At 29.7% G+C, this 23,089-nt stretch overlaps 5 protein-coding genes across 13 annotated transcripts; 2 read left to right on the plus strand and 3 right to left on the minus strand.

The window, feature by feature from the left end:
- Positions 1 to 70: 70 nt before the first annotated feature.
- LOC122629120 (regulator of nonsense transcripts 3A-like) lies at positions 71 to 4,343 on the minus strand. Its single transcript, XM_043812179.1, has 6 exons — positions 4,007 to 4,343; positions 3,384 to 3,798; positions 3,142 to 3,293; positions 1,153 to 1,801; positions 762 to 1,051; positions 71 to 626 (listed from the first exon to the last, which is right to left on the minus strand). Exons 1-6 carry the CDS (start codon positions 4,121 to 4,123, stop codon positions 414 to 416), a joined length of 1,836 nt encoding a protein of 611 aa, XP_043668114.1. The 5' UTR covers positions 4,124 to 4,343; the 3' UTR covers positions 71 to 413.
- A 575-nt stretch (positions 4,344 to 4,918) lies between these two features.
- LOC122629321 (anaphase-promoting complex subunit 1) lies at positions 4,919 to 13,725 on the minus strand. 4 transcript variants are annotated; one of them, XM_043812648.1, is made up of 23 exons: positions 13,678 to 13,725; positions 13,537 to 13,586; positions 13,156 to 13,299; positions 12,771 to 13,088; positions 12,596 to 12,675; positions 12,408 to 12,520; positions 11,898 to 12,167; positions 11,416 to 11,821; positions 11,312 to 11,314; positions 11,053 to 11,242; positions 10,569 to 10,971; positions 9,521 to 10,504; positions 9,180 to 9,433; positions 8,847 to 9,105; positions 8,262 to 8,765; positions 7,981 to 8,185; positions 7,537 to 7,857; positions 7,215 to 7,443; positions 6,923 to 7,128; positions 6,488 to 6,827; positions 5,763 to 6,408; positions 5,547 to 5,675; positions 4,919 to 5,406 (listed from the first exon to the last, which is right to left on the minus strand). In XM_043812648.1, the coding sequence occupies exons 2-23, from the start codon at positions 13,558 to 13,560 to the stop codon at positions 5,321 to 5,323; spliced, it is 6,114 nt and encodes a 2,037-aa protein (XP_043668583.1). In that variant the 5' UTR covers positions 13,561 to 13,586; positions 13,678 to 13,725; the 3' UTR covers positions 4,919 to 5,320. The 4 variants fall into 4 exon arrangements, with proteins under 4 accessions (XP_043668583.1, XP_043668584.1, XP_043668585.1 ...); XM_043812649.1 differs by lacking the exon at positions 11,312 to 11,314 and having other exon boundaries at positions 13,537 to 13,708; XM_043812650.1 differs by lacking the exons at positions 13,156 to 13,299; positions 13,537 to 13,586; positions 13,678 to 13,725 and having other exon boundaries at positions 12,408 to 12,506; positions 12,771 to 12,948.
- A 425-nt stretch (positions 13,726 to 14,150) lies between these two features.
- LOC122629028 (dihydroorotate dehydrogenase (quinone)) lies at positions 14,151 to 15,731 on the plus strand. Its single transcript, XM_043811978.1, has 2 exons — positions 14,151 to 14,640; positions 14,747 to 15,731. The coding sequence occupies exons 1-2, from the start codon at positions 14,289 to 14,291 to the stop codon at positions 15,568 to 15,570; spliced, it is 1,176 nt and encodes a 391-aa protein (XP_043667913.1). The 5' UTR covers positions 14,151 to 14,288; the 3' UTR covers positions 15,571 to 15,731.
- A 36-nt stretch (positions 15,732 to 15,767) lies between these two features.
- LOC122629025 (transferrin-like) lies at positions 15,768 to 19,469 on the minus strand. Its single transcript, XM_043811967.1, has 9 exons — positions 19,342 to 19,469; positions 18,441 to 18,668; positions 18,068 to 18,355; positions 17,836 to 17,996; positions 17,604 to 17,719; positions 17,107 to 17,511; positions 16,537 to 17,009; positions 16,325 to 16,446; positions 15,768 to 16,216 (listed from the first exon to the last, which is right to left on the minus strand). Exons 1-9 carry the CDS (start codon positions 19,397 to 19,399, stop codon positions 15,899 to 15,901), a joined length of 2,169 nt encoding a protein of 722 aa, XP_043667902.1. The 5' UTR covers positions 19,400 to 19,469; the 3' UTR covers positions 15,768 to 15,898.
- Positions 19,470 to 19,486: 17 nt separating this feature from the next.
- On the plus strand, positions 19,487 to 23,081 carry LOC122629026 (modular serine protease-like). 6 transcript variants are annotated; one of them, XM_043811969.1, is made up of 11 exons: positions 19,487 to 19,620; positions 19,997 to 20,274; positions 20,343 to 20,505; positions 20,587 to 20,783; positions 20,857 to 21,073; positions 21,132 to 21,251; positions 21,338 to 21,666; positions 21,720 to 21,980; positions 22,044 to 22,472; positions 22,548 to 22,849; positions 22,940 to 23,081. In XM_043811969.1, exons 2-11 carry the CDS (start codon positions 20,238 to 20,240, stop codon positions 23,042 to 23,044), a joined length of 2,160 nt encoding a protein of 719 aa, XP_043667904.1. In that variant the 5' UTR covers positions 19,487 to 19,620; positions 19,997 to 20,237; the 3' UTR covers positions 23,045 to 23,081. The 6 variants fall into 6 exon arrangements, with proteins under 6 accessions (XP_043667904.1, XP_043667908.1, XP_043667906.1 ...); XM_043811971.1 differs by lacking the exon at positions 19,487 to 19,620 and having other exon boundaries at positions 19,767 to 20,274; positions 21,720 to 21,809; positions 21,891 to 21,980; XM_043811973.1 differs by lacking the exon at positions 19,997 to 20,274 and having other exon boundaries at positions 19,505 to 19,620.
- Positions 23,082 to 23,089: the final 8 nt, after the last annotated feature.

Genomic DNA, 23,089 nt, shown 5'->3' on the forward strand with positions numbered 1-23,089 from the left:
TGATATAACTTTAGCTTATTCTTTTTTTATTGAACATTTATTTATGTAAAGGTAAATATAGCATATGCCAAGTACCTTTTTATAATATTCGTAAAAAAAATGAAGAAGTAAACAATATAACTTATCAATGAAACGAAATTACATTTGCATATGAGACGAATTAACCCTCTATTATCATGACTTATATTAAATCCATATTATTAAATGACTTAAAATTCCTGAGAAATTATATTAAGTGATGTAAGAAATAAATTATTTATGCATTTGATATCATGGGATTGAATATACAAGTATGAAATGTGAAGGAACATGGAATTGAAACATGATATTATCCTGATCTGGCTATTTGTAAAATATATGCTATTTGTTTACAATATAGATCGTACATATTAATAAATGTAGCTCAGTACATGTTATGAAATATCACGGCTAACACTACGTTTAAATGTCATAGAACGAACTTCTGCTCCAGATTTAGCAGATTTAGAAACAGCAGAAGTTGTAGTATTTGGAGTTGGACTCTGTGAAAGGGAAGCTCGATCATCGTTAGTTGATTTTTCCCGTTCTAATCGCTGCTTACTAAATTTTCCCATGCCTGGTCTATAAATTTCCATGGCAGGTCGATCCTACAATAATAAAATATACTTTATATTTTATAATATCAAATATATAATAAATATAATTAAATAAGTTTCTTGTTTTGTTTTTAAATATAAAGTATCCTTCCATAAAATTATTTAGTTACAACGTGCAAAAAATACCTTGTTTCGAATTCTACGTTCTAATCGTGGATCTTTTTTATCTTTTTCCTTATCTTCATTTTCAGATTTTTGTAAATTACTTTGTCCATCACCATCTAAAGACTTATGACGTCTCAAGCAATTATTGTCCCCTGTACCTCCTTCACCACCACTTTCTAGAGAACTACGTCTTTTTACAACTTTTGATTCTTTTTTTTCATCAGACTCAGTTTCAATACCAGTTTCTCTATTAATATGTTCATTAGATCTTGATTTTTCAGTTGCATCCTTTTCATTTCGAATACTAGTTTCTATAAATAATGTATATGTGTAAATATTATAATATCATTAATATTTGATGTTGAATAAATGTAATAATAATGTAATAATAGTTAAGAAAATTATAAAATACCTGTATCCTTATTTTGATCTAATACAGATTCAATATCTTGTTCATTTTCATTTAATTTAACGTTTCCACTGTTCTTTCCATTATTTTTTTCATTTACAGATTCCATTATTCCTTTAGAGATAGAAGAAATTAATCCTTCTTCTGTAAATTCTGGAGAAGCATCTTGGTTTTCTTTCATTATGCATGTAACATTGATATTATCAATATTGAGCTCCACATTATGTCTTTTAGTTTCTGCTAATCTTTTTTTTTCAAGCCTCATTTTTTCATAGCTTTTACCTCTTTTTTCTTCAATCCTTCGTTCTTTACATTCTTTGAGATCTTCTTTAATATCGTATTTTCTATCATCTCTGACATCATTTTTTCTGTCTTCTTTAAGGAAGTCTCTATCATCTCGTCTTCCATAAAGTTTTTTATCTTCATGTCTTCTTTGATGCTTTATATCTCTGTCCTTATTTCTATCATCCATTCTTTCTCTATATCCTTTTGTTAAAGGTTTCAAATCTCTATCTCGTGGTACTTTTTCACGCAATTTTTCGTCCCTTTTGTTGCGATTTTTTAAATCCTTCGGTGATGCTTTATCTCTTTCATCTTTATTTTCTTTATTGTCCTTGTTTGTTTCTTTATCCAAGTCAGGATTCTTAAGCACCTACAATAAATTTTACTTATATGTACAAAATTATCTTGAATTTAAATAATGTAAGATTAATTTACATTGTACTAATTTTAAATGTAATTACATTATAAATTAGTAGTATAATTATAAATCATAATTAGTATAAGAATAAAATAACACAATCACCATTCTTTAAAATAACTTAGTTAGAAAAATTTATTGTATAAAAATTATATAACAATAAATCTTTTATATTTTAACAAGAGTATATAAATTTATCACATATTAAAAGACAATCTATAAGCTTACAAAAAGACCATAAAGTAAAATAGTTTTCAAGGAAGAAATTTGCTCCCCATAAATAGACACTTTATGCAAGGTACAATTACATGGTATATTCTTCTTGACCATTCATTTGTAGTTTATAAATTCATGAATTTTTTCGTAATCCAGGTAAGCTTATTCTACAAGTTCTATGATTATATGATTTATCACAATTATGCACTGCATTATGGTTCCTCGAGTTGAGTGTATCATTTGTCATATGCAATTTCCACATATTATGTATGTTTGTAAATTGTGTTTCAGAAAACATAGAGAAATACTCATTTTTTCCAATATATTGACCAGATTTAAATTTATGCTTGTTATCTACGTAATTATTTTTAGTATTATGCCAATAATAAATACATCTCTCTCTGTCCCATTCAGGATTATTGTGCATATAACTTTCTTTATGTAAATCACAAGCATTATTAAATTTGTACTGTTTATCATTATTTCTGATATATTTCTTAATAAGTGATACACTTTTATTAGGTTTTATATATGAATTTGCAGATTTATTGCAGCTATTCAATTCTTTGTAAGCATGTAATTTACTTTCGATTTTTAATGTACCATTTAAAATAATATCATTATTTTTTTCTTCAGATAGAAATACTTTGTTTTCATTTTTAATTTGGTTTTCAAAACGAATGGCTTCTAAGTTTGTACATGATAAAGTTGTAACGAAGCAATGCTTGGAGCAGACATCTTCAATATTATACACAGGCTGTGAAGGGGAAGGTTTAAATGAGCAAATACAGTAGAGAACATAGAATTAATACATCATTTTAACAAAATATAAACATTTTATGATCTAAAATTATGTTTAATATAATAGTTCCATTATTTTTATTTAAAAAATTGTACTATTAAGTATATAATATTCTATACTGTATTTGTCTTCACTTAACCAACAAAAGTACATAATTCTGCATGTTATAACATATTTAACAATATGTATTGTATATAACTACTAATTTAAAAGGCAATAAAATATAACACAGAAAATAACAATAATCCAAATATAGTATTAAATATATATTCACCTTAGATATAATTGGATCTTCTTTAGTTCTCCGTCTTTCCAAGTCACGCCTTCTCCTCTCTTCACGTTTTTCATCTCTGAGACGTTGCTTTTCTTGTTTACGTTGTTTTAAATACTCCAAAAGAGGTGTTGTTGTAACTTTTTTTAATGTATCTACAAAAAGTAATGACAAAATAAATTACAGAGAAGATTGTATTTAAAAAATCTTCATTTTATTGGATTATAATTGAACCAGTTACTTACTATCTGCTGGCTGATACGAATATTCTGTTTTTGGTTGAGCAATAGTTGAATCAGTTTCTTGATTTTTAAGACTTTCTAAGAAACTTATATAATATGTATCTGACTCCACAGTACCACATTTTAAATCTTTTTTCTTTCCAATTCTTTTTTTTGGTAATCTTTGAAAAGGTGCAAATTCTACTACAGCTGGATACTCGGTGCCTTTAGAGTCAACAAATACATAATTATCAAATTTTTCTCTGAACATAAATATATCTTGTTGATCCATAAAGTTAATATAAGCACGGGAAAATGCAAATTGACCAAGTGACATATCAGCTTTAACGAAGTACAAATAGTCATGTTCAGGCAAAGGAGAAATTTGCTCAATGAATTGGTCTTGAGTCATTGTTGGTGGAAGTCGACGAATCACTACCTAATTGACAAATTTAATTTAACTTGTTAAGAGATAAATATCTTAAATAATAATATTAAAAATTATATTTTATTAAAATTACAAATATGCATTGTATACGTGCGTGTGTACATATATATATATATTATATATATATGTATATATATATAACAACATCAATTTTAAATATTTAAAGTATTAAGAGATCATAGCACTTTTTTATTAATACCTTAGTCATAGGCCGGCATTTCTCTTTCTTGTTATCTCTGAGTTTACCAACATCCGGAGAACTAGCCTGTGCTTCATTTTGCACGGGTGTTTCAGGTTGCTGTGTCTCCTCAGTCATTGTGCTTTTATATTGTTCAAATTCAGAAAAAGTCAAGTATTATTAATATTCATTCGTGTTACTTTAATCAGTAAAATATTGCGGATATAAAATTTTCTTTAAGACATTTAGAACACACGTTAGCGTTTACAATGCTTTCACTGCCATCTTGATTATTTATTATCAGCCTTAATTGCTAAAGCTTCAACCGAATGACTCGAAAAGTTCAGGAGTACTTGAATGTCGACGAAGTATAGATGTTTCGTTCGCTCTGACTTCAAAATTCGCAAACGAAATTAGATTGGCTAACACATACTTTCCGCATTTACAATAGTAAGGTTTTGACCAATCGCGTTACTCGATTCGACTTCTATACAGTGGCCATAACAGTTACAATATAGCCAATCAGATTGCGAGTTGTCTGATGTTATAGTTCGGCGCGATATCCATAAAATATTGAATACTAAAATTTGTATTTGCTAAAAAATAATATAACAAAGCATCTGTTCATTTTACCTCTCAAAGTTTTCTCAAATATTACAGATAATTCATTCCTACACTACATCCAAAGCAAATAAAATTAAACTCGCCATGGTAACATTGTAGCATACAACATTATCGACATGAATGGAGCACGTCATGTAACGTATCGTATTTATCAAATTTATAATTATTATTTTAATCTATTTGTTTTGTAATTCAAAAAATGTAAGAAAATAATATTTATTTATTTCCTAATATCTGTTTTTAAAATTATGGTATGGAATTAGAATACCAAGCTTTTATATCTATAAAATTAAGTAGTGTAGTAACATATCGGTATGATACTTTTATTTGAGTGATAAATAAGGTTATTAATAATTAAACATTACATATGCATATGTATAACGATAATTAATGTGTATGTGAGAATGCTTACAGTATCATACGTTTTTATCTATATGATAAAATCCAAACTAAAAAAATCAAAGTTAACAAACAAAATGAAATTTTTGTTATAATAATGATAAAACTTTACAAATACAGATTTACTTTGTCTTTCTTATTTTTACTTTAATGTATAGCACACGAGCGCGCACGCATACACACACACACGTACCACACACACACACACGCGCGCGCGCGCGCGCGCGTGGTATATATCAAAATACTAGTTGTATTTTGGTACAAGTAATACATTATAACAATTATTGACTGATCTTTTTAATATAACTAAGATTAATTGGTTTTAAAGATTTTATACAACTTGTACAATGTGACGCTTGATATTGTAGACATCATTTCTTCTTGTTGAAATGGTCTCACTGAAAAAAATTAATTCAATCATATTAATATATATATTTTTTATTTATATATACATATATGTATATAATAAAGAGGTATATAAGAAATAAATTATTTATACATGCATGTATAATATATAAACAAAGGATTATGTACTTACAGAATATTTTATTATCTGTATAATAAGGTACATCATAAAAAATGAAATATGTACTCATTTTTGATAATGTTTTTAAATCACATTCAATAATTCCAGTTGTTAAATAATGTTTTATTACAGGTATTAATTCTGTAATTATATACGAAGTATAATAATTTACAGTTTTATGAAAAAATATCATAATTAAAATAAATTCATAAAAATTAAAAATATTACCATTTTCCCATCCATCTAAAGTAAGTGATACTTTTTGTTTAATTGCAAGTATAGTCTCTGCACTAAGAAGTGGATTTGATTCTTTCAAAGACAACTTGTGTAACATTTGTGAAGATAAAAGCTTTATTTGCCATATCGAAAAACTGTTCGGTTGTTTTTCTAAAATTTCCATATTTTTAACCATGCTTACCCATGATGGTAAAAGTCCAACTTTATCTTTGATAACACATTCGTAAACAATTACTGCAAATGTTTGTAAAAAATTTTGTTCAAACTCTGTTATTCCATAACAAGTTTCTTCTGTTTCAGGGACATAATTGATATCTTTTAATGAAGATGACATTTCTGTGATTTCCATTCCTTGAGAATGTTCTGATTGTTCATTCCAATTATTGCTTATTGTTGAAGTTATATTACTTAAATTTTTAGAAAAATAATCGTGTTTTGCTTTATTTGTATTTCCATGTAAAATGACTTTCATGTTTCCTTCATAATTTCTTTTTTCTTTTTTAAATACTTGCATAAAATACTTTACTATATTTAATACTGTTTTATCGTTTGTAAATGATGTTATATATTCTGGGCGTATAGTCCACGCAAAAGCTTTCTCTGTTGTTAAAGTTTGTGCTATTAAACTTCTGAAACCCTGTAATTTATAAATATCAAAAATAAAAGTAATATGTATGAGTAAGTTAATAACGTTAGTTTATTTTAGATATAGTTACATGGGGATCTTCTATATATGATAAACATCCAGCCCTTTGTTTAACACTTAAAGAATCGCTTCTCTTTAACATATCTTCAAGTTGTTGCCAATTGTAATTTTTTTCAAATACGATTTCCCAGTATCGAGTGTCTTTTAATTCTATTTTTTGTAAACTGCTTAATTGTGGCAACAGACATGGAGCTTGAAGAACCATTTCTTGTCCTTGAGTTTCATTATCATTAATAAATGTCAACTGTACTGTAGCATAACAGTATTGTCCACTGTCTATATCTCTTGGTAAGATTACACGTGGTTCAACAGCTAGAACGTATAAATGTCGCAAAGCTTGTAGATGATATCTGCCATAAAGAAATGTGTAAGTTTATCTATGATAAAAACATATATATTTTATATATATATATATTTTAATGTAATAATAAGTGATATTATTAACCTGTTATCATTGCTATGTGTTGGAAATTTTGGGAAAAGAGAAATCACAAGAGCAGCTATAGAACTAGGATTATTTGAAAGAGTATATCTACCACCACCAAGGAAAAGAAGACCAAGAGCCATATGTGTTGCTAGATGAGAACCATATGTAACAACACTACTAGTAGGTCCTACTCTTGTTCTTACATGTCTACATATTCTCATAATCTATAATATCATAAAAATGTAGCAATAATTTATAAATTATAATTATATTTAAAAAATTATAGATATATGTGAGACTTTAAATTTACCTCTAAATCACCTGTTCCTGCCATGACAACAGCAGTGGAAAGTAAAATCACATTTAAACATGTTTCTATAGTAGATTTGCCTGCTAACTCAGCTATTGTTTTATGAGACAATGCTGTAAACATTTGAGCATAATTAAATAAAGTTCTAAATGCATTTTTGTTTGCAGTTCCTGCATATTTCAGCCCTAAAGCCATACAAGCTCCTGCTATAATGTTACAGTATGCTTGACTGAAAAAAATTTTTAGAAATAAATTTACGTATAGTAATACATTATAGTTATATATATTATTAATTTATTTTGTAATTTAAATAATAACTAACTTCATAGTTTCTAGATCCACATTTTGGGTAATTCCTGGTGTGGGCTTTTGTAATCTATATTTATAAACGATATTGGGGACATGACTAGAAACCCATGATTTAGTTGGTTGAATTTCATTCCATAAAATTAATGATTTAGCCAATATTCTTAATAGTAGAAAATCTGGCCTCACAAAATCAAGTAAGTACTGTGTATCTGGTGCTTGCATCCATTCAGCTACAGCTCGATTTCCTGTATTGAAGTACATAAGGCCTAAAGCTAATGTTGCACCAGGACTTGTTACATCAATATTGATAGAATCTCCTTCACGTATTTGATAACTACAAACATCGTAAATGTTACTTTCAGTTAAAGATTTCGATTAAAATTTAGCTCTATTTACAATCAAATATAATTCTTATGATAAAATTCCATATCAATAAGAATTTGATACTTGTCTATACCTTGGAGATTTGTATTTATCCTTTTGTGCTCCCGTAAAAGGTCGTACATGCCCACCAACCATGTAATAATGTAAAGTATCAGGTATACTGGCAAGATCAGTAGCACCACCACATCCAAGTACAACTAATCCTAATGCCAATCCTGCCGTTAAAGAATACGATTCTCGATCAACGCAATTCTTCATTTCTGGACCAGGTGGTCTTCCTAATTAAAGTAAAATGATTAATATCATTGCATTTCATTCACGTGATTTACTCATTAAAGGCATTTACATAATTACCGATTTCTGATAATAAAGCATGTGATATATGCCTATGTGCAGTCCCTTGATATACCAAACCAACTCCCATTAATGCAGCTACTTGAACATTTTGTGGAACATTCAACTCTATGCTTGTTGGTGGCAGTAAGGTTTCAACATGTAATGACAATAATTTTGTCATTGACACATCCATTGTAGCTCGATGTGTCGCAGATAAGCCAAGCAAAAGACCAACACTAGTTGCTTCGTGACATTCAACGAGGTATTCGTACATACTAAACGGTGCTAGATTCTTTAAATGACCATTCAAACCAAGTGCCATTAAAAACCCTGAATGTTCAATGCCAAATTCGCCTTGTTGTTGTTTATTATATACAATCCAAGTTGAATCAATGTTTGATGCATTTGGATGAATGCGAAGACCAGCAGCCACTCCATTATGAAATAGAGGCCACAAATTCATGTTTGGTGGTACATCTATGTGAGCTAATTCTACTGTAGTTCCTCGAGGAGGTGCTTTACCTATTTATAAGAAAATATATTTATATTATATATATATTTGCAAATATAAGATGTTCTTCAAACAATAATTCTATTTTATACCTGTTAAACAAAGTCGAGGAATTGGTAATTGCTCTGTAATTATAGGAGTTGCAGTCCTAAGTGTGAACATGCCTCTAGCTACAGGAAGAGCCATTGTTCTTGTACATAGAGCATGTAAATGTCTCTCTTGTTCTTCTATAAATTCGTGATCACTCACATCTGGTCGTTGTACTATTGCTATTCTTACGGGTTTTGATGAATTAAGTAATCGTCGTACTTCAGCTACTCTATGGTCCTTATTAAATCTGAGTTTTAATATCTATAAATATGAATTTTATTAAACATTTGATTAAAAATAAACAATATATATGTATGTGTGTATTTACTTATTACATTATCATCAAATTCCATTCCATCATCTTGATCCAAATCTTTAGTCAGATAATTCTTTCCATCATTATCATTAGGATCGTTCATATGTAATGAGTTTAAATGTGTACCTAATGCAGCCAAATCTTGACGATCTACTAATTCATATACATTCGCCGGCCAATTAGATGGCGGACGTTCTCTGCATCTGTGCATAACATCCTTTAATATTAAAGATACTCCTGGTGGTAAAGTTTCTAAATCTTCTTTTTTCATACCTAAGATAAGATTTCATTAAATATATTATTCATTAACAATATAGATAATAAATAAGAAATAAAGTGTATGGATAGTAAGTAACATACCCATTTCATGATATAATAGCACAATGTTTTCTATGGTCGGTTGTTGTAATTGTTTTGGCATATCTCTATCAAATTTATTTCTACTTTCTTGGAAATCTACACGACTTCCAGCTGGTATTATCAGTTTTACAAATTTATCCATTTCTAGTTTATCAGTTTTATTTTCATTTGCTACTAGTGTAGTTAAATACACTATATTTCTTGCTCGAGGATTTACATGATACAGATACGGAAATGGTACTACATTTGCACCAATTAGTAAATTATTTAACGTTTTGAATATATCCGGTGGCTTTAAGCTGATATAATTTGGTGTAGTTATTTTCTGTAGATCTGTATCATTTATTTGAGATACTGTTTTCTTTAAATAATGTAGCATTGGAAAATCAAGAAAGTAATGATGAGCATAAGTATCAAATTTTAAGTCTGTGCTTAATTGATATAATAACTGAGCAAGTAATGGTAAGCTTTCTGACATTACACAATCTAATTTTAATTCTTCATATAATAAATGCAATGAGAATAGAATAAGAGGAAGATATGAAAATAAAATTGCTTGATAATTTATTCTTCCTGTAGTCTTTGATTCAGCATTTTTTGAAGATAATGTGTCATGTGTATTAGAAAATTTTGTCAGTCCTAATATATCAGAAATAAAATTTTGAGAATTTTTAGATTTAATAGAATTTATTACGTACATCCAATCATCATTGGATCCACTATCACTGGTTTTTTGCTTTTTTGGAACAACCATTGGACTGTTTCGTTCAGTAAATTGATCTTTTTCATTGTTTTGTATTAATTGTAATTTCTCAACGTCATATCCCAACAAAGTAAATAAAACTACAAGAAAAAGATACCATTCTTGTACTGGAGAAAAATCTTGTGGACCTGGTGCGTTTCGAGCTCCATACCACTTTACTAATAACTGCATTGCAAGGTCTCTTTGTAATACACTACGCAATGTTTTTAAACATTTGGTAACTATAAAAAAATTTAATATATTATCTTTTTGTTAATTATTAACATTTAACAAAAATTTACTAACCTAATGGAGATGTACTACAAGTTGGTAGCGTAATCCGGAAATAACTTTTGTTACCATATTCTAACGTAATTTTATTACCCACTGCATCTTTCAGACCAACAAGATTTAGATCTAGTACAGAATTTTCTAACAAAATTGGTGGTTGTGCACAGGTGCCACCGACTGGACTCAAAAGGTGTAGAGCTTCTTCAAATCTGATCTCATGAGAATTTCCACAATTTTGCGAAATTAAAGAACTTCGTCGTGGAAATGGAGAACCGAGTTTGTGATTAATATTTGACACGAAATATTTACATGTAAGATTCGGAAGAATGCTTGATACATGTAGCTTGCCTACACATGTTGTGCCCGAATACAATACTATATTATTTGATGAATCAATGATTGCTATCATATGTAAATTCTGAAATAAAATTAGAACATATTATCACATATTTCATAGTACTTACACAACAATAATTACAGAATATACAAAGGAACTAACTGGCAAACTAACTGCATCTTTTGCTATTATATTTGTAACCATTCCAAAAATAATATGTTGTTGTTTATTAGTTTTTTCTAATCGAACTAAAAAAAATTGTGATCTACTTGGTACTAAATATCCCAAATAACTTTGACCAACGAAATCAGATGTTAGAAGAACTTTAGATGCTCGTCCTGGTAGTATATCCCTTTAAAATAAAATTTTTTGCATTAAAGTATTATAGTAATTAATTACTGTACATCTTAATATAACTCACTTTCTGTAGAAAACCCAAATAAATTGAAGGCACAGGGAAAATCTGGAATAGGGTATGGAAACTAGAGGAACATGTAATAGGAAACCATAACAATAATTACTCACTTTGGAATTCCTACATTTTCTGTCCATACATGATCAAGACATATCTCAGGATATAAGGGTTTACTTGGAGTAATAGCATCTTGAAGCTGAATGCTACTGCCATTACCAGCAGGGCTATTTTGTGTATGATTTAAATTAGTTCCCATAACCATTTGATGTAATCGTGAATGATGATTTATAATTGTATTAGGTATTCCAAGTAAGGGAGAGAATCCTGAATGTGTTGGAGATTGACAACGTGAAATAGTAGCCATTGGACTTTGAGAACGTGAATGTTGTTGTTGCACTTGTGAAGGAGATTGGCCACATGAACCTGTTGTAGTGTATGAAGTACCTCGAGATCCAAAAGGACTATTTGGTATGCCATATCCACCTCCAACATTATTTAAATGTGGATTAACTATGCCTAAATAATTAAATTGTATTGCATTTTTATCAGATATATAAAAATTAGATTTAATTAAAAATTAAAAATAACTTACCAAACATATTTATATGACTTTTATTAGAATAGTTTTTATTAGCTGATATATTGCTACCAATATTTAATGGTGATGCACTTGTTGAAAAATTGAATAAACTTTGTGTTGTTTCATTGTTTCTACAAACCATCTGACACTCTTCTATTAGTGCTTTTCGTATTTTATACACAGAATGCAATCCAGTTTTTTCATCATATATTACAGCCAATGATGGTTCAGAACTAGTAAAGACAATCTGCTGATTTGATTCACACATATATGATATATTTCCTGTGAGTATTTCAATAAATGTGTTTCAGAGTATTATTTATTTTATATATCCTTTGTTAACCCATTGGCAGAATAATTTCTTTATATCTTATTTTAGATATACATTTATTAAATATTTTGTCAAAAACTGTTCATTTGGATCTACATTTAAATTCATAAATTTTCATTTAAATATTAAAATATAATAAGCCAATGAGTTAAAATTTACACTATAAAATATGATACTACAGATAATTTTACCATGCTTAATAAGTAATGGACATATTTCATCTAAAGGGTGCATAAGTGAAAATGCTATTGGCAAGTTGGCATCAATTTGCAATGGATATTTACATGTCTCTGATGAAGTATACCTAAAAAGTGTAAAAAGAAAAATTCTGCTATTGTAGAATTATGTAAACATTAATATTATATAAATGATAAAATACCTTGTTTCAGAAATGTTTTGCTTAGGAATTTGTGCTTTTTCAAGTAAAATACCATACTTTGTTGGCCAAACAGCAGAAACCTATATTGTTTAAATATATAAATTATTGTTAATGATATTATAAATTATTATCTATAATATTAAAAATAAGAAGATTTTAAAGAAATAAATTTTACCTGAAATTGTAAACTAGATACATAGTCTTCACCATTTTCTGTAAAAACTCTAAGAGTATAAGAATCTAGCAAACAAATACATTCTATTGTTTCACCTAACTGCTCTTCATTATTTTGATTTTTCCCTCTTGACAAATGATCTGGTATACTTGTACAAAAATTACACCATAATGCATGCTTTATATCGGTTTCACAAGTATATGAAGTTTGAAGTACACGAGTGGATTGATCACCTTTTGAATGAATTGCAACTTTCCCAGAGCAATATAATTCTTCTTCTCCACACATATCATTGTCACGTATTAACCAGAATTCTTTCTATATATTTTATCATGTTAACATATTTTTCAAAGTTGATCAAAATAACATAATAATGACAACTTACAAAAGATTTTTCTGATATATTAACTTGACTAAGTTTTTCCAATAGAATACTTTCTCCTGGTGAAGACGAATTATTTAATGACTGTTGATTTATTACTGACCCAGGATGTTTTGAATAAATTTGACGTCCACCAGGAATATATTCCTTAAAAATGGCGTATATACTAATAAAATATATACTTTTCATATTCTCTCTCTCTCTCTCTCTCTATATATATATATATATATATATATATATATATATATCGATATATTTATTACAAAACATAGTAATATAGAATCTAGTAAATGCTTTCATTGTTTTCGTTTTATTTAAGAATTAATAAAATACATCTATAAATCACATTAATTTTATTATATAATTTAAAAAGGAATTACGTACCACCGGATCTGAGGCGGCAATCATTTTTTCCCTGCTTTCATCCAGATTTGCTAAATGTATATTAATAAAGAAAAAAAAAACACAATTAACGGTTTTCTGCAAAACGTTTCAAAACAATGTAAATAATGTTGAATGTAGAACCTTCCGACAATCCGAGCAGGGACGCCAAATTTCTGTGAAAAAATAAAAATTTTAGTTATACTTCGTATTCATAGGTGCGTCAATGTCGGCACATTATCTTTTTACGTGAATTTTTTGGTATTAAAACAGAATGAAGAGTTAGTTAGAAATTCATTTTACATATAATTACTTTTAATATCACCTAAATTTAGCCTAATATTTTATGAATTGTTATTAATGTTAAGTAAGTTTTTGACTAAAATCGAGAAAGATAAAATAATAAATTTTCTTAAGCGTAATTTTGTTGTGTTGCTAAATAATATGCGTACGAGTATATTTCATTTTCAAATAAAGCATTCGTGGCATAAATAAAATCATTTTATTAAAAATGGAGATAAATATACTCTTTTTTACCAAAAAAATTGATTAAAATTGTTTATAACTAAAAATTGAAATAATTTTATGGTATATTATGGAACATAAAATTTTGATATTACAAAGTTGGTATCACTGTAACCTTCTTTGGTGTTTTGTTTATGGTACATAACTAATTTATGTCGTAAACGCGCACTGAAGAAATAGATATTATTTTATTATTTGATTTTGTATGTTGAAAATATGCAACATTAAATATGGCACAACGATTAAATAATAAGGCAAAAATCAAATCGTTTATAACTGTTACAAGTTCAGCTGCAGCGTTATTTGGTGGAATATGCATTTATCAAGGAAATGAAAAATTTTATAAAGAGGTAGCAATTCCCTTGATTCAACAAATAGATCCCGAAATAGCTCATACTATAGCAGTAAAAGCTTTAAAGTGGGGATTTGTTCCTAAAGAAAAATTAAATGATCCTATTTCACTTCGAACAAGCATTTGGGATTTAGTATTCAAAAATCCTATTGGTATGGCCGCTGGTTTTGATAAACAAGGAGAAGCTGTTGAAGGCTTACATAAAATAGGTTTTAGTTTTGTAGAGATAGGTAAGAAAATGATTTATAGTATTATTATAGTATTTATTATTTAACTAATAGTATATATCAAATATTATAATAATTTTAATCTTATTTATTTCATTATGTATTGAAGGATCCGTAACACCTATGCCACAATCAGGTAATCCTAAGCCTAGAGTATTTAGATTATTAGAGGATAACGCAATTGTTAATCGTTATGGTTTCAATAGTGACGGTCATGATAAAGTATGGGAACGTGTTAAAAAGCTTAAAGAAAATAAAGATTTTGTTGGTATTATTGGTATTAACTTAGGAAAAAATAAAGATTCTGAAGATGCAGTGCAAGATTACATAAACGGTATTAAGAAATTTTCAGATGTAGCAGATTATTTTGTAATTAATGTATCCAGTCCTAATACACCAGGACTTAGATCTTTACAAAGTAAAGAAAATTTAGAAAACTTGCTGACAAAAATAAATGAAACAAGACAAATCATAGGTAGCAAGCAACCATTACTTTTGAAATTAGCACCAGATTTATCTGAAACTGAACGACAGGATATAGCAGATATTGTTCTACATACAAAAACAAAAATTGATGGTTTGATTTTATGCAATACAACAACTTCACGTGTAAATCTAGTTAATGAAAACAAAAGAGAAAGTGGTGGACTTAGTGGTGCACCTCTTACAGATGTTACTACCAAAATTATTTCAGACATGTATAAACGAACTTATGGTAAAATTCCAATTATTGGAGTAGGAGGTGTTTTCTCTGGGGAAGATGCCTATCATAAAATTAAAGCTGGAGCTTCTTTGATTCAGTTATATACATCATATATATATAATGGTCCACCAATAGTTGGAAAAATAAAAAGAGAATTACATGAAATACTTAAGAAAGATGGTTTTTCTTCTGTAAATGAAGCAGTTGGTAAAGATATAAAGATTAGCTAAGTATAAGTATACTTCAAATTATTATATATTATTTAATAGTTTTGTACATATGTAAATTATTGGATTATAACACATTTAATTATGATAATTTGTAATGAATATATATGATGTGTTTAAAAAGATACGTTTTATGCATTGGATAAATTAATTTGTTACAGATCGTTATAATTAATTTATAATCACACAACTTCACAGTATTAGAAACAATAAAAATTGACAAGTGTCATTTATTATTACTTTTGTATTCTTATAAAAGAATATACAATGTGTTTGAATCTTACGCATACTTAAAGTATGTGTACTTACAATTTATAATTTAATATTAGCTTTATATTATAAAATAAATGGAAATTACAACTAATGCAATTAGAGTAATATTTGAAAACATTAGTAATCCAGCTGATGAGCATTCGTCAACATGATTAAAAAGTTCTTTATAAGCTAATACAGATTCAATCTTTGATGTTGTGGATTCTAAACCAATAGTAGAGCTTTTAAACAGAAGATCATTGGTGCCATTAAATTTTCCATAGATATGGAGTATTCTCTCTGTATTAATGCGATGTCCTAACCAATCTTGAAGTTTTAATAAGGATAAAATTGCGTTCAAGGAATCGATCTCTGCATTCTTTTTTCGACTAACCACCTACAAAAAACAGATATTTACACGATGCAATGTGTTTAGTTTTATTTTAAAAGAATTGTGATTTCAAGATTAATGACATAATGAAAAATTTTTATTATAAATAATTACTTCACTATCGATGGTTACGGATAAAGCACAAAGCTCTGGTTTATCCAAATTTATTCCTGGTGTTGTAGCCAAACTACCATTTTTACACAAAATGTGATATTGATTGAGATTGTTTTTCTCTTCTTTACAAATTCAACACATGAAAGAAAATGAATAATATTATTTAAATAGTTAATTAGGATTAAATTAGCTGAAGAATGCTGTTTACTTACTTTTTATATTTCCGATTTCAACAAAAGCTATATCACCGGCTCCTTCATTTAAACATCTTAGTGCTCCTTCATCGCCATAATAAGAATTGCCACTATTTGCCGTACAATCAGTATCATTCTTTTTCGGACAAACGGAACAAAGCTTGTTTATAATATTCGAGCTGATAATACTGTTCCCGTGATTACTGTTGTTTATACCGGGCATACAAGTGCCAGAGAATAAATTACTGAGGAGTTTAGGATAATTGCAAGAGCCTGACGAAATAATGCGATTCATTCGAGCAGTATTAATGAAACTCAACCAAGCGATTGCACCATATTCAGGGAAACAAGCTGTATGACCCTTTAATTGCTGAAAATTCTTGATCGGATAGTTTCCATCTTCGGGTTTCCGAAGAACAGCCATGATCATGTTATCCTTCATCGTTTGTTTTTTGGTGTCAGTATAGAGTATGGATGTTAAATTGTAAACTCTATGAAAGTAGTCGAATTTTAAATATTAGATTATTAGTTCAACGTCGTTATTATCTTTTAATGCCGAATTATTTTCGGATCTTTTGAATAACTTACTTTCGTGCTAAGTATCCATAATTTGAGTCGATAGTAATGATATCGGCTTTATTATCAGCAATGTCACGGAAACATTCGAATGTTGAATTGGTTTGCCAGCAAGAAATTTTCGGTTCGATACCAAGAGCTATCGCTTCCTTCGCAATCCATTCACATTTTGCTGTCTCGAGAATGCTTGTAGTACACCAACGAATAACATTGCCGCAAGTTTTTACGTCTGAAAGTCTTATTTCCTTTCTTCCTTCTGCCAAATAAGTAACTAAAGACGTAGGTTTTGTAATATTTGTAATGACGCTGTCTTCTTCTATAAATCTTTTTAAAGATTCTGACCATGTTTCAACGGCATATGTTTTTGACCCCCAGAACCAACGATTAAAGTTTGTTGTAAGTTCATCTGCCACTTTTCTACAATCGAGAAATTATTTAATTAGCACGACATTTTATTACATCTAATAATAAGAGTTTACGATAATTTTAGCATTAATTATCATATATACTTTCTAGCAACAATTGCACTCCATGGTTGTTTGATCCACGCGCAAGGATTGTTACTGGTTAAATTCTGAAGGGATCCATCAGGACACAGAAATTGATACTGAGTTTTTTGATCTTCCTGTAACATATGCGATTAATCATGTTGTATTTGTTATAGTCGATGTTCTTAAATAATATTCAAATTTCTCTACATCTTTCTGTAGAAATCTACAAAAATATTTTACATTAATTTACCTTGAAGTATTGATGAACGTATTCGAGTGCTACGTACGCTACATTTCCTCGTCTCGATGTTAAACAATCTAAAGCACCTATGTGACCATGTTTATCTTCATTTGTATACTTGCAGGCAGTCGTATCATCGCATAAAGCGCAAAGTTCAGGGTATTTCTTCTCTTTACAATTTAATTAAAAATTAATGCATAATTTTATACTAACAAAACAATCAAATATGTTTCGTACTTACTAAGAGCATCACTAAAATCAACATCAGATGCCCAATCACCTGGTCTACAGGCTTTACCATAAAACGATCTAATATTTTCTAATTCATTTTCTATCGCAGTTATATTTTCTCGACAATCAGCTTTGTACGTGTTTTTTTCAAAATATTTCAAAATGTAATCGTTCCACCACTGTGCTTTACTGAATCCAGGATGACAAAGACCAGCGTTTTCTAAACTTTCAAAACCGCTGTTAATTTCAACAGAGAAGTCTGAAGGTACTACAGCCACAGATTGAAATTCAAATTTCTCTAAAAAAAATTGGTTTATAAAATAAAGTAGTTCGTAATAGGTTTAATATTATTTTTTTCTTGATTTTAGAAATGAATTATTTACGCTGAGTTTTGTCCCTGTGCCTCAGTCCGAAGATCGGTACGATTTCGTCGGAATAGAATTGATAGGTCAGTAATAATGCATCTGCATTAAATATACCGAAATCTGCTTCGCCATTTGCTAGACGTATTGCACATTCAGCACTATCACTTACAAGAGAGCATTCAATTTCGCTATCGCCTTTTTCTATGCTTTGACAGACATTGTTTGATTCTGGCCCACAAAATTTATCTAGTGCCAAAATACAATAATATAAAATTTGTCAGTGCTAAAAAGTTATTAAAACAATGATATGAATATAACACGAATGTAAAATATGTGATTTGCATAAAAAAGTACAAAATTGAGTTTCGATCATCTATGTATACCGTCATTGATTCGTAAAACTTTATCGCAACGGCATTGAGATAAGCTTCTCCCCGATTTCTCTTGATCTATTTATCTTACGTGAGATATGACGAATGTACCTTTGTGATCAATAGTTATAAAGTAGGACATTTGTGATTTTTTATTGTGTTTTATTTACTTTGTATAATATATTCATAATATGTTGCTCTTTTCATTATTATAGTATTCATTCATAGACTCTACAATTTTATTTTTTATTCGTTTAGAATAAAATTTATGAGTTTCTCTATATATTTTGCTCTTGCTATTTAAAATAATCGACGTCCAATAATTCGAATAATTTAATAGGTCTTACTTTGTAGTCTTCTATATTGTGTAAAAGTAGAAATAATTCTTTAGGAAACGTGCTTACAATAGTTAAAATATTTACATGATATTATCACGCGTAACAAATATTGTTCTTTATACTAATTATTTTGTACTTCTTATTTATATATTAGACACATGCAATAGAAAAAGTTTTAATATGTTTTTATTGCAGAATAAATTTACTTACATTTTCCTTCTACATAAGTACTCGCAACGAAAAGTATTATCAGCAAGTGAGCCTTCATCGTGGATATTCGAAGTACAGGATAGTTGAATGTAAACTGCGAAGATCGAATCGTTTTCACGGTGGGCAACGTAACTAGGCGCGCCTCTTCTTGGTTCTTCAAACTTTGATAACGAAATCCTGATAACGGCTTCTCACGCCCTGAACATATAATACTAAAAAATTTTGCGGCTTGTTATACAGCTTTGTCGATCGTTTACCTTTCACCACATGGAAGAAAATGTAAATAAGAAGTGTACAGAACGATGATACTATACTTCTAACTCGTTTCTTCTATTTAATCAATGTCTTAACTATCTTTCGATTACATTAACGCGATCTAGTAAAATTGGCACCTTGAGATATTAGCATGGTGATTACGAAGAATAAATCTTTCTTATCGGATGACGAAGATTTCCGTTAAAAAGAAACATTTTGATGACTAATCTTTTAGATTCATAACGTAGTAAATCATTGCTGTCAACTCGTTAAACTTCCTTAAGTTCAGATGTCGTAATCGTAGCGATTTCGTGGCTTTTATGATTGTCTTTAAAATCACGAAAATAGCAGATGCTCTTTCATTTTTTCCCAGGAAAAATAACCATATTGTATTATATAGGAAAATGTAATGATACGCTTAATAGAATGACATAATCGAATATGTTCAGATAATATTCATAAGATATTGTTAAAAGCACTTAAAAGTTAAGAGAGATTGAAAGAGTACCTTTTTCACCATTCTGAATATTATCACCGAGCTATTGTTTGAATATAATCGATGCTTTGGCGCAAATATTATATAAAGAACGAAATGCATCTCGATACAATCTTCGTACATCAATAAGCTATTGGTAAATGCGATGTCCGCAGCATTAGTTCTCGCCATCCTTTTTTGGGGTATCTTTAAAACATAATATACAATTACTTTGTTAACTCGTGATCTTCATAAAAAATTTTCTTTTTAGGAAAAATCATAAATATCGCTCTCAGCGAACAAACTTCGTCCAATTCAACAACCATGTTCATTTGTACCGATGGCAGCCAAATACCTTTGATCAATGTATGCGATGGTTCATTTCATTGCCCAGATTCTTCTGACGAAACAAATAAATTGTGTCAACATATACTGTAAGATTTATTAATTTTAGCTCCATATGCTATATTACGAATTGAGCAAAATTTTTATTTTATCTATATATCCTCTCGTAGTTGCCCTTCAAACATGTACAGATGCGCTTACGGAGCTTGCGTAATCCGTACATCACGATGCGATGGTATCAAGAATTGTGTCGACGAAAGCGATGAAGCTCATTGCGATTTTCAATCCAATGAGACATGCTCCGACAGAGAATATCAATGCTCTACGTCTCGGTTAGAGTGCATTCCCATCACAGATGTTTGTAATGGTATATAGAAAGGATTATTTAATTAACTATTTCAAAAGTTCCATTATAATTTATAAGATACTTCCCAAAACAGGATATATCGATTGCTCGGATAAGAGTGATGAAGATATTTCTCTCTGTCGAGAATATTTTTGTCCTGATCATACATTTCGATGTTCAAATGGAGGCTGTGTCTATCAAGAAGTTCTTTGTGACGGTATAAAGGATTGCTTCGATGGCACCGACGAAGATCCGTCAATATGTGGAGCGATCAATTGCAATGGAATTGAATGCCTTCAATATAAATGCAGGTCGATTATTTCTAGATCTCTTTCTTAACTTTTTTATACTTCCTATTTTATCTTTCAGACAAGATGAATTTGCTTGCGAAAACGATCGACAATGCATACCGATTACCAAAGTCTGTGATGGTGTTCGGCATTGCAGAGATGCTTCCGATGAAAACAGTGAAATGTGCATTCAACGAGAGTACGGGAAATAGTTTTCATTTAAATATTCATAAAATAAGATTACGGTTGATTTAAAATAACATTATATTAATAAAATATATTCAGATGTCAAGACAATCATTACCGCTGTTTCTACGGCGCTTGCATTCCTATTGAATTCATCTGCAACTTACGACCAGACTGTTACGATTGGAGCGACGAGGATGAAGTCCTTTGCGGTACAGTTTTGCCCGAGGGTGCCTGTCGACTTCCTGACCCGAAAACAGGAACTCATTATAAGACAAGGAATTATTCACGATATCGACCTGGTGAGGTCGTTCCTGAATTTACTCGTTTGGATTACACTTGTGACGCCGATGGATGGTTAGAGGGTTCCGATAGTATTTATTGTCAAAATAATCAATGGCTACCTTCTATCCCAATTTGTTCTAATGGTATGTATGCACTTATTTTATTGCATCATATTATAGATTTCATGGTTTTACAGATAACGATATGTTGCATATAACTTGCCCACCGATTTTGGAAAGCAATGGAGCTATAAAGAGATGCGAATCAAAATGGGGGCCACGTAAAGGTTGGATTTCTTGTGAAAATTCTGTGCCTATTGGAACAAACGCCTTTATTGAATGTCCTATGTTTTATGAACGTCAAGCAGGATCCACTCGAATAATATGTCTTCACGATGGGACATGGAGTCAAGCACCGTTAAGCTGTATTCCTGTTTGTGGAATACGCAAATCTTCAAGTTAGTAAACCATTTTATAAAAAAATCGACATGACACAAAAAATGAAAATGATTTTTTTACAGTTACATTGATTGTAAACGGTTGGGAAGTACAAAGCGAAGAATATATGCCTTGGCAAGCTACGCTCTTTTCGCACGAAAATGGTCAATGGAGATTCTTTTGCGGTGGTACGTTGATTGGCGAACGTGTAGTACTCACTGCCGCTCATTGCGTCTGGAAAACTCTTCCACAAACAATACGCGTTGCTTTTGGAATTCTTTCAAACACATTAGATAACGTAAAAGCGAACGCTCAAGTGTTTGATATTGATAAAATCGAGATTCAAAACTCGTACCAAGACCATGAAGGAAACTATGCTTCCGACATTGCACTTCTTATCTTGAAAATGCCGGTAAAAATAAACGAGCTTGTAAGACCAGCTTGTATAGATTTGCGGTCTGATTTTACTCTTCTGGAGGCTGAAAAAAATGAAGACAGTGGATTTGTGGCTGGTAGGTTTGTTGGGCAATAAATATGGCTATATTTTCGGAAAGTTACCGTAATCATTGAATCCAAGTTTTATATAGGTATGGGTATTACTGAGAACGATACATATAGTTCTACTTTAAGAATTACTTCGATGACAGTTATTTCAAACGAAAAATGTCGTGAAGCTCAGCGCAAGGATTTTAGAAAGTATATAACGTATACTTCGTTTTGTGCTGGTTGGGCAAATGGTACAGGAGTATGTAACGGTGATAGCGGTGGAGGTTTCATATTGCGTCGACCTAATACAGCGATTTGGGAAGTTCATGGTGTCGTCTCGATAAGTCCTCGACGATTGGGAACTAGCATTTGCGATCCATATTCTTATGCTGTATTTACAAAAGTAATTTAAATTTACAAAATAATTATATTAATATAACGTCATGAAAGCATATATAAAAAGTTCTTTTTGATTATCATCTTCATATTTTAGGTATCTCTATATGGCGATTGGATTCGTAATATTATAGAAAAAGTCCCGCTGATGGGGCCATCTGATATTCATTGGCAACCTAATAAAGATGATATTATCATTTAATAGAGAATAATTAGATTTATTTGCAAATGTAAAATTTTATGTAAA

The sequence above is a fragment of the Vespula pensylvanica genome, chromosome 5 (genome assembly GCF_014466175.1).
Source record: "Vespula pensylvanica isolate Volc-1 chromosome 5, ASM1446617v1, whole genome shotgun sequence".
Lineage (NCBI taxonomy): Eukaryota > Metazoa > Arthropoda > Insecta > Hymenoptera > Vespidae > Vespula > Vespula pensylvanica.

What these genes read in the sequence shown, in the direction of transcription:
- LOC122629321 (XM_043812648.1), bottom strand. Translation starts at nt 13,560, where the DNA reads ATGATTGCCGCCTCAGATCCGGTG. An exon ending in TCCTCGACTTTGTTTAACAG is followed by an intron (nt 8,766 to 8,846) that starts GTATAAAATAGA and finishes TCTTATAAATAG; the next exon opens with GTAAAGCACCTCCTCGAGGA. An exon ending in GATAAATACAAATCTCCAAG is followed by an intron (nt 7,858 to 7,980) that starts GTATAGACAAGT and finishes CGATGTTTGTAG; the next exon opens with TTATCAAATACGTGAAGGAG.
- LOC122629025 (XM_043811967.1), bottom strand. Translation starts at nt 19,399, where the DNA reads ATGAAGGCTCACTTGCTGATAATACTTTTCGTTGCGAGTACTTATGTA. An exon ending in AGTGCAATTGTTGCTAGAAA is followed by an intron (nt 17,512 to 17,603) that starts GTATATATGATA and finishes TCTCGATTGTAG; the next exon opens with AAAAGTGGCAGATGAACTTA. An exon ending in TGAAATCGGAAATATAAAAA is followed by an intron (nt 16,447 to 16,536) that starts GTAAGTAAACAG and finishes GAATTTGTAAAG; the next exon opens with AAGAGAAAAACAATCTCAAT.
- LOC122629028 (XM_043811978.1), top strand. Translation starts at nt 14,289, where the DNA reads ATGGCACAACGATTAAATAATAAGGCAAAAATCAAATCGTTTATAACT. An exon ending in TTTTAGTTTTGTAGAGATAG is followed by an intron (nt 14,641 to 14,746) that starts GTAAGAAAATGA and finishes TATGTATTGAAG; the next exon opens with GATCCGTAACACCTATGCCA.
- LOC122629026 (XM_043811969.1), top strand. Translation starts at nt 20,238, where the DNA reads ATGTCCGCAGCATTAGTTCTCGCCATCCTTTTTTGGG. An exon ending in GAAATGTGCATTCAACGAGA is followed by an intron (nt 21,252 to 21,337) that starts GTACGGGAAATA and finishes AAATATATTCAG; the next exon opens with ATGTCAAGACAATCATTACC. An exon ending in AGACAGTGGATTTGTGGCTG is followed by an intron (nt 22,473 to 22,547) that starts GTAGGTTTGTTG and finishes AGTTTTATATAG; the next exon opens with GTATGGGTATTACTGAGAAC.
- LOC122629120 (XM_043812179.1), bottom strand. Translation starts at nt 4,123, where the DNA reads ATGACTGAGGAGACACAGCAACCTGAAACACCCGTGCAAAATGAAGCA. An exon ending in TTCGTATCAGCCAGCAGATA is followed by an intron (nt 3,294 to 3,383) that starts GTAAGTAACTGG and finishes TACTTTTTGTAG; the next exon opens with ATACATTAAAAAAAGTTACA. An exon ending in AAGATCCAATTATATCTAAG is followed by an intron (nt 1,802 to 3,141) that starts GTGAATATATAT and finishes AATTTATTGTAG; the next exon opens with GTGCTTAAGAATCCTGACTT.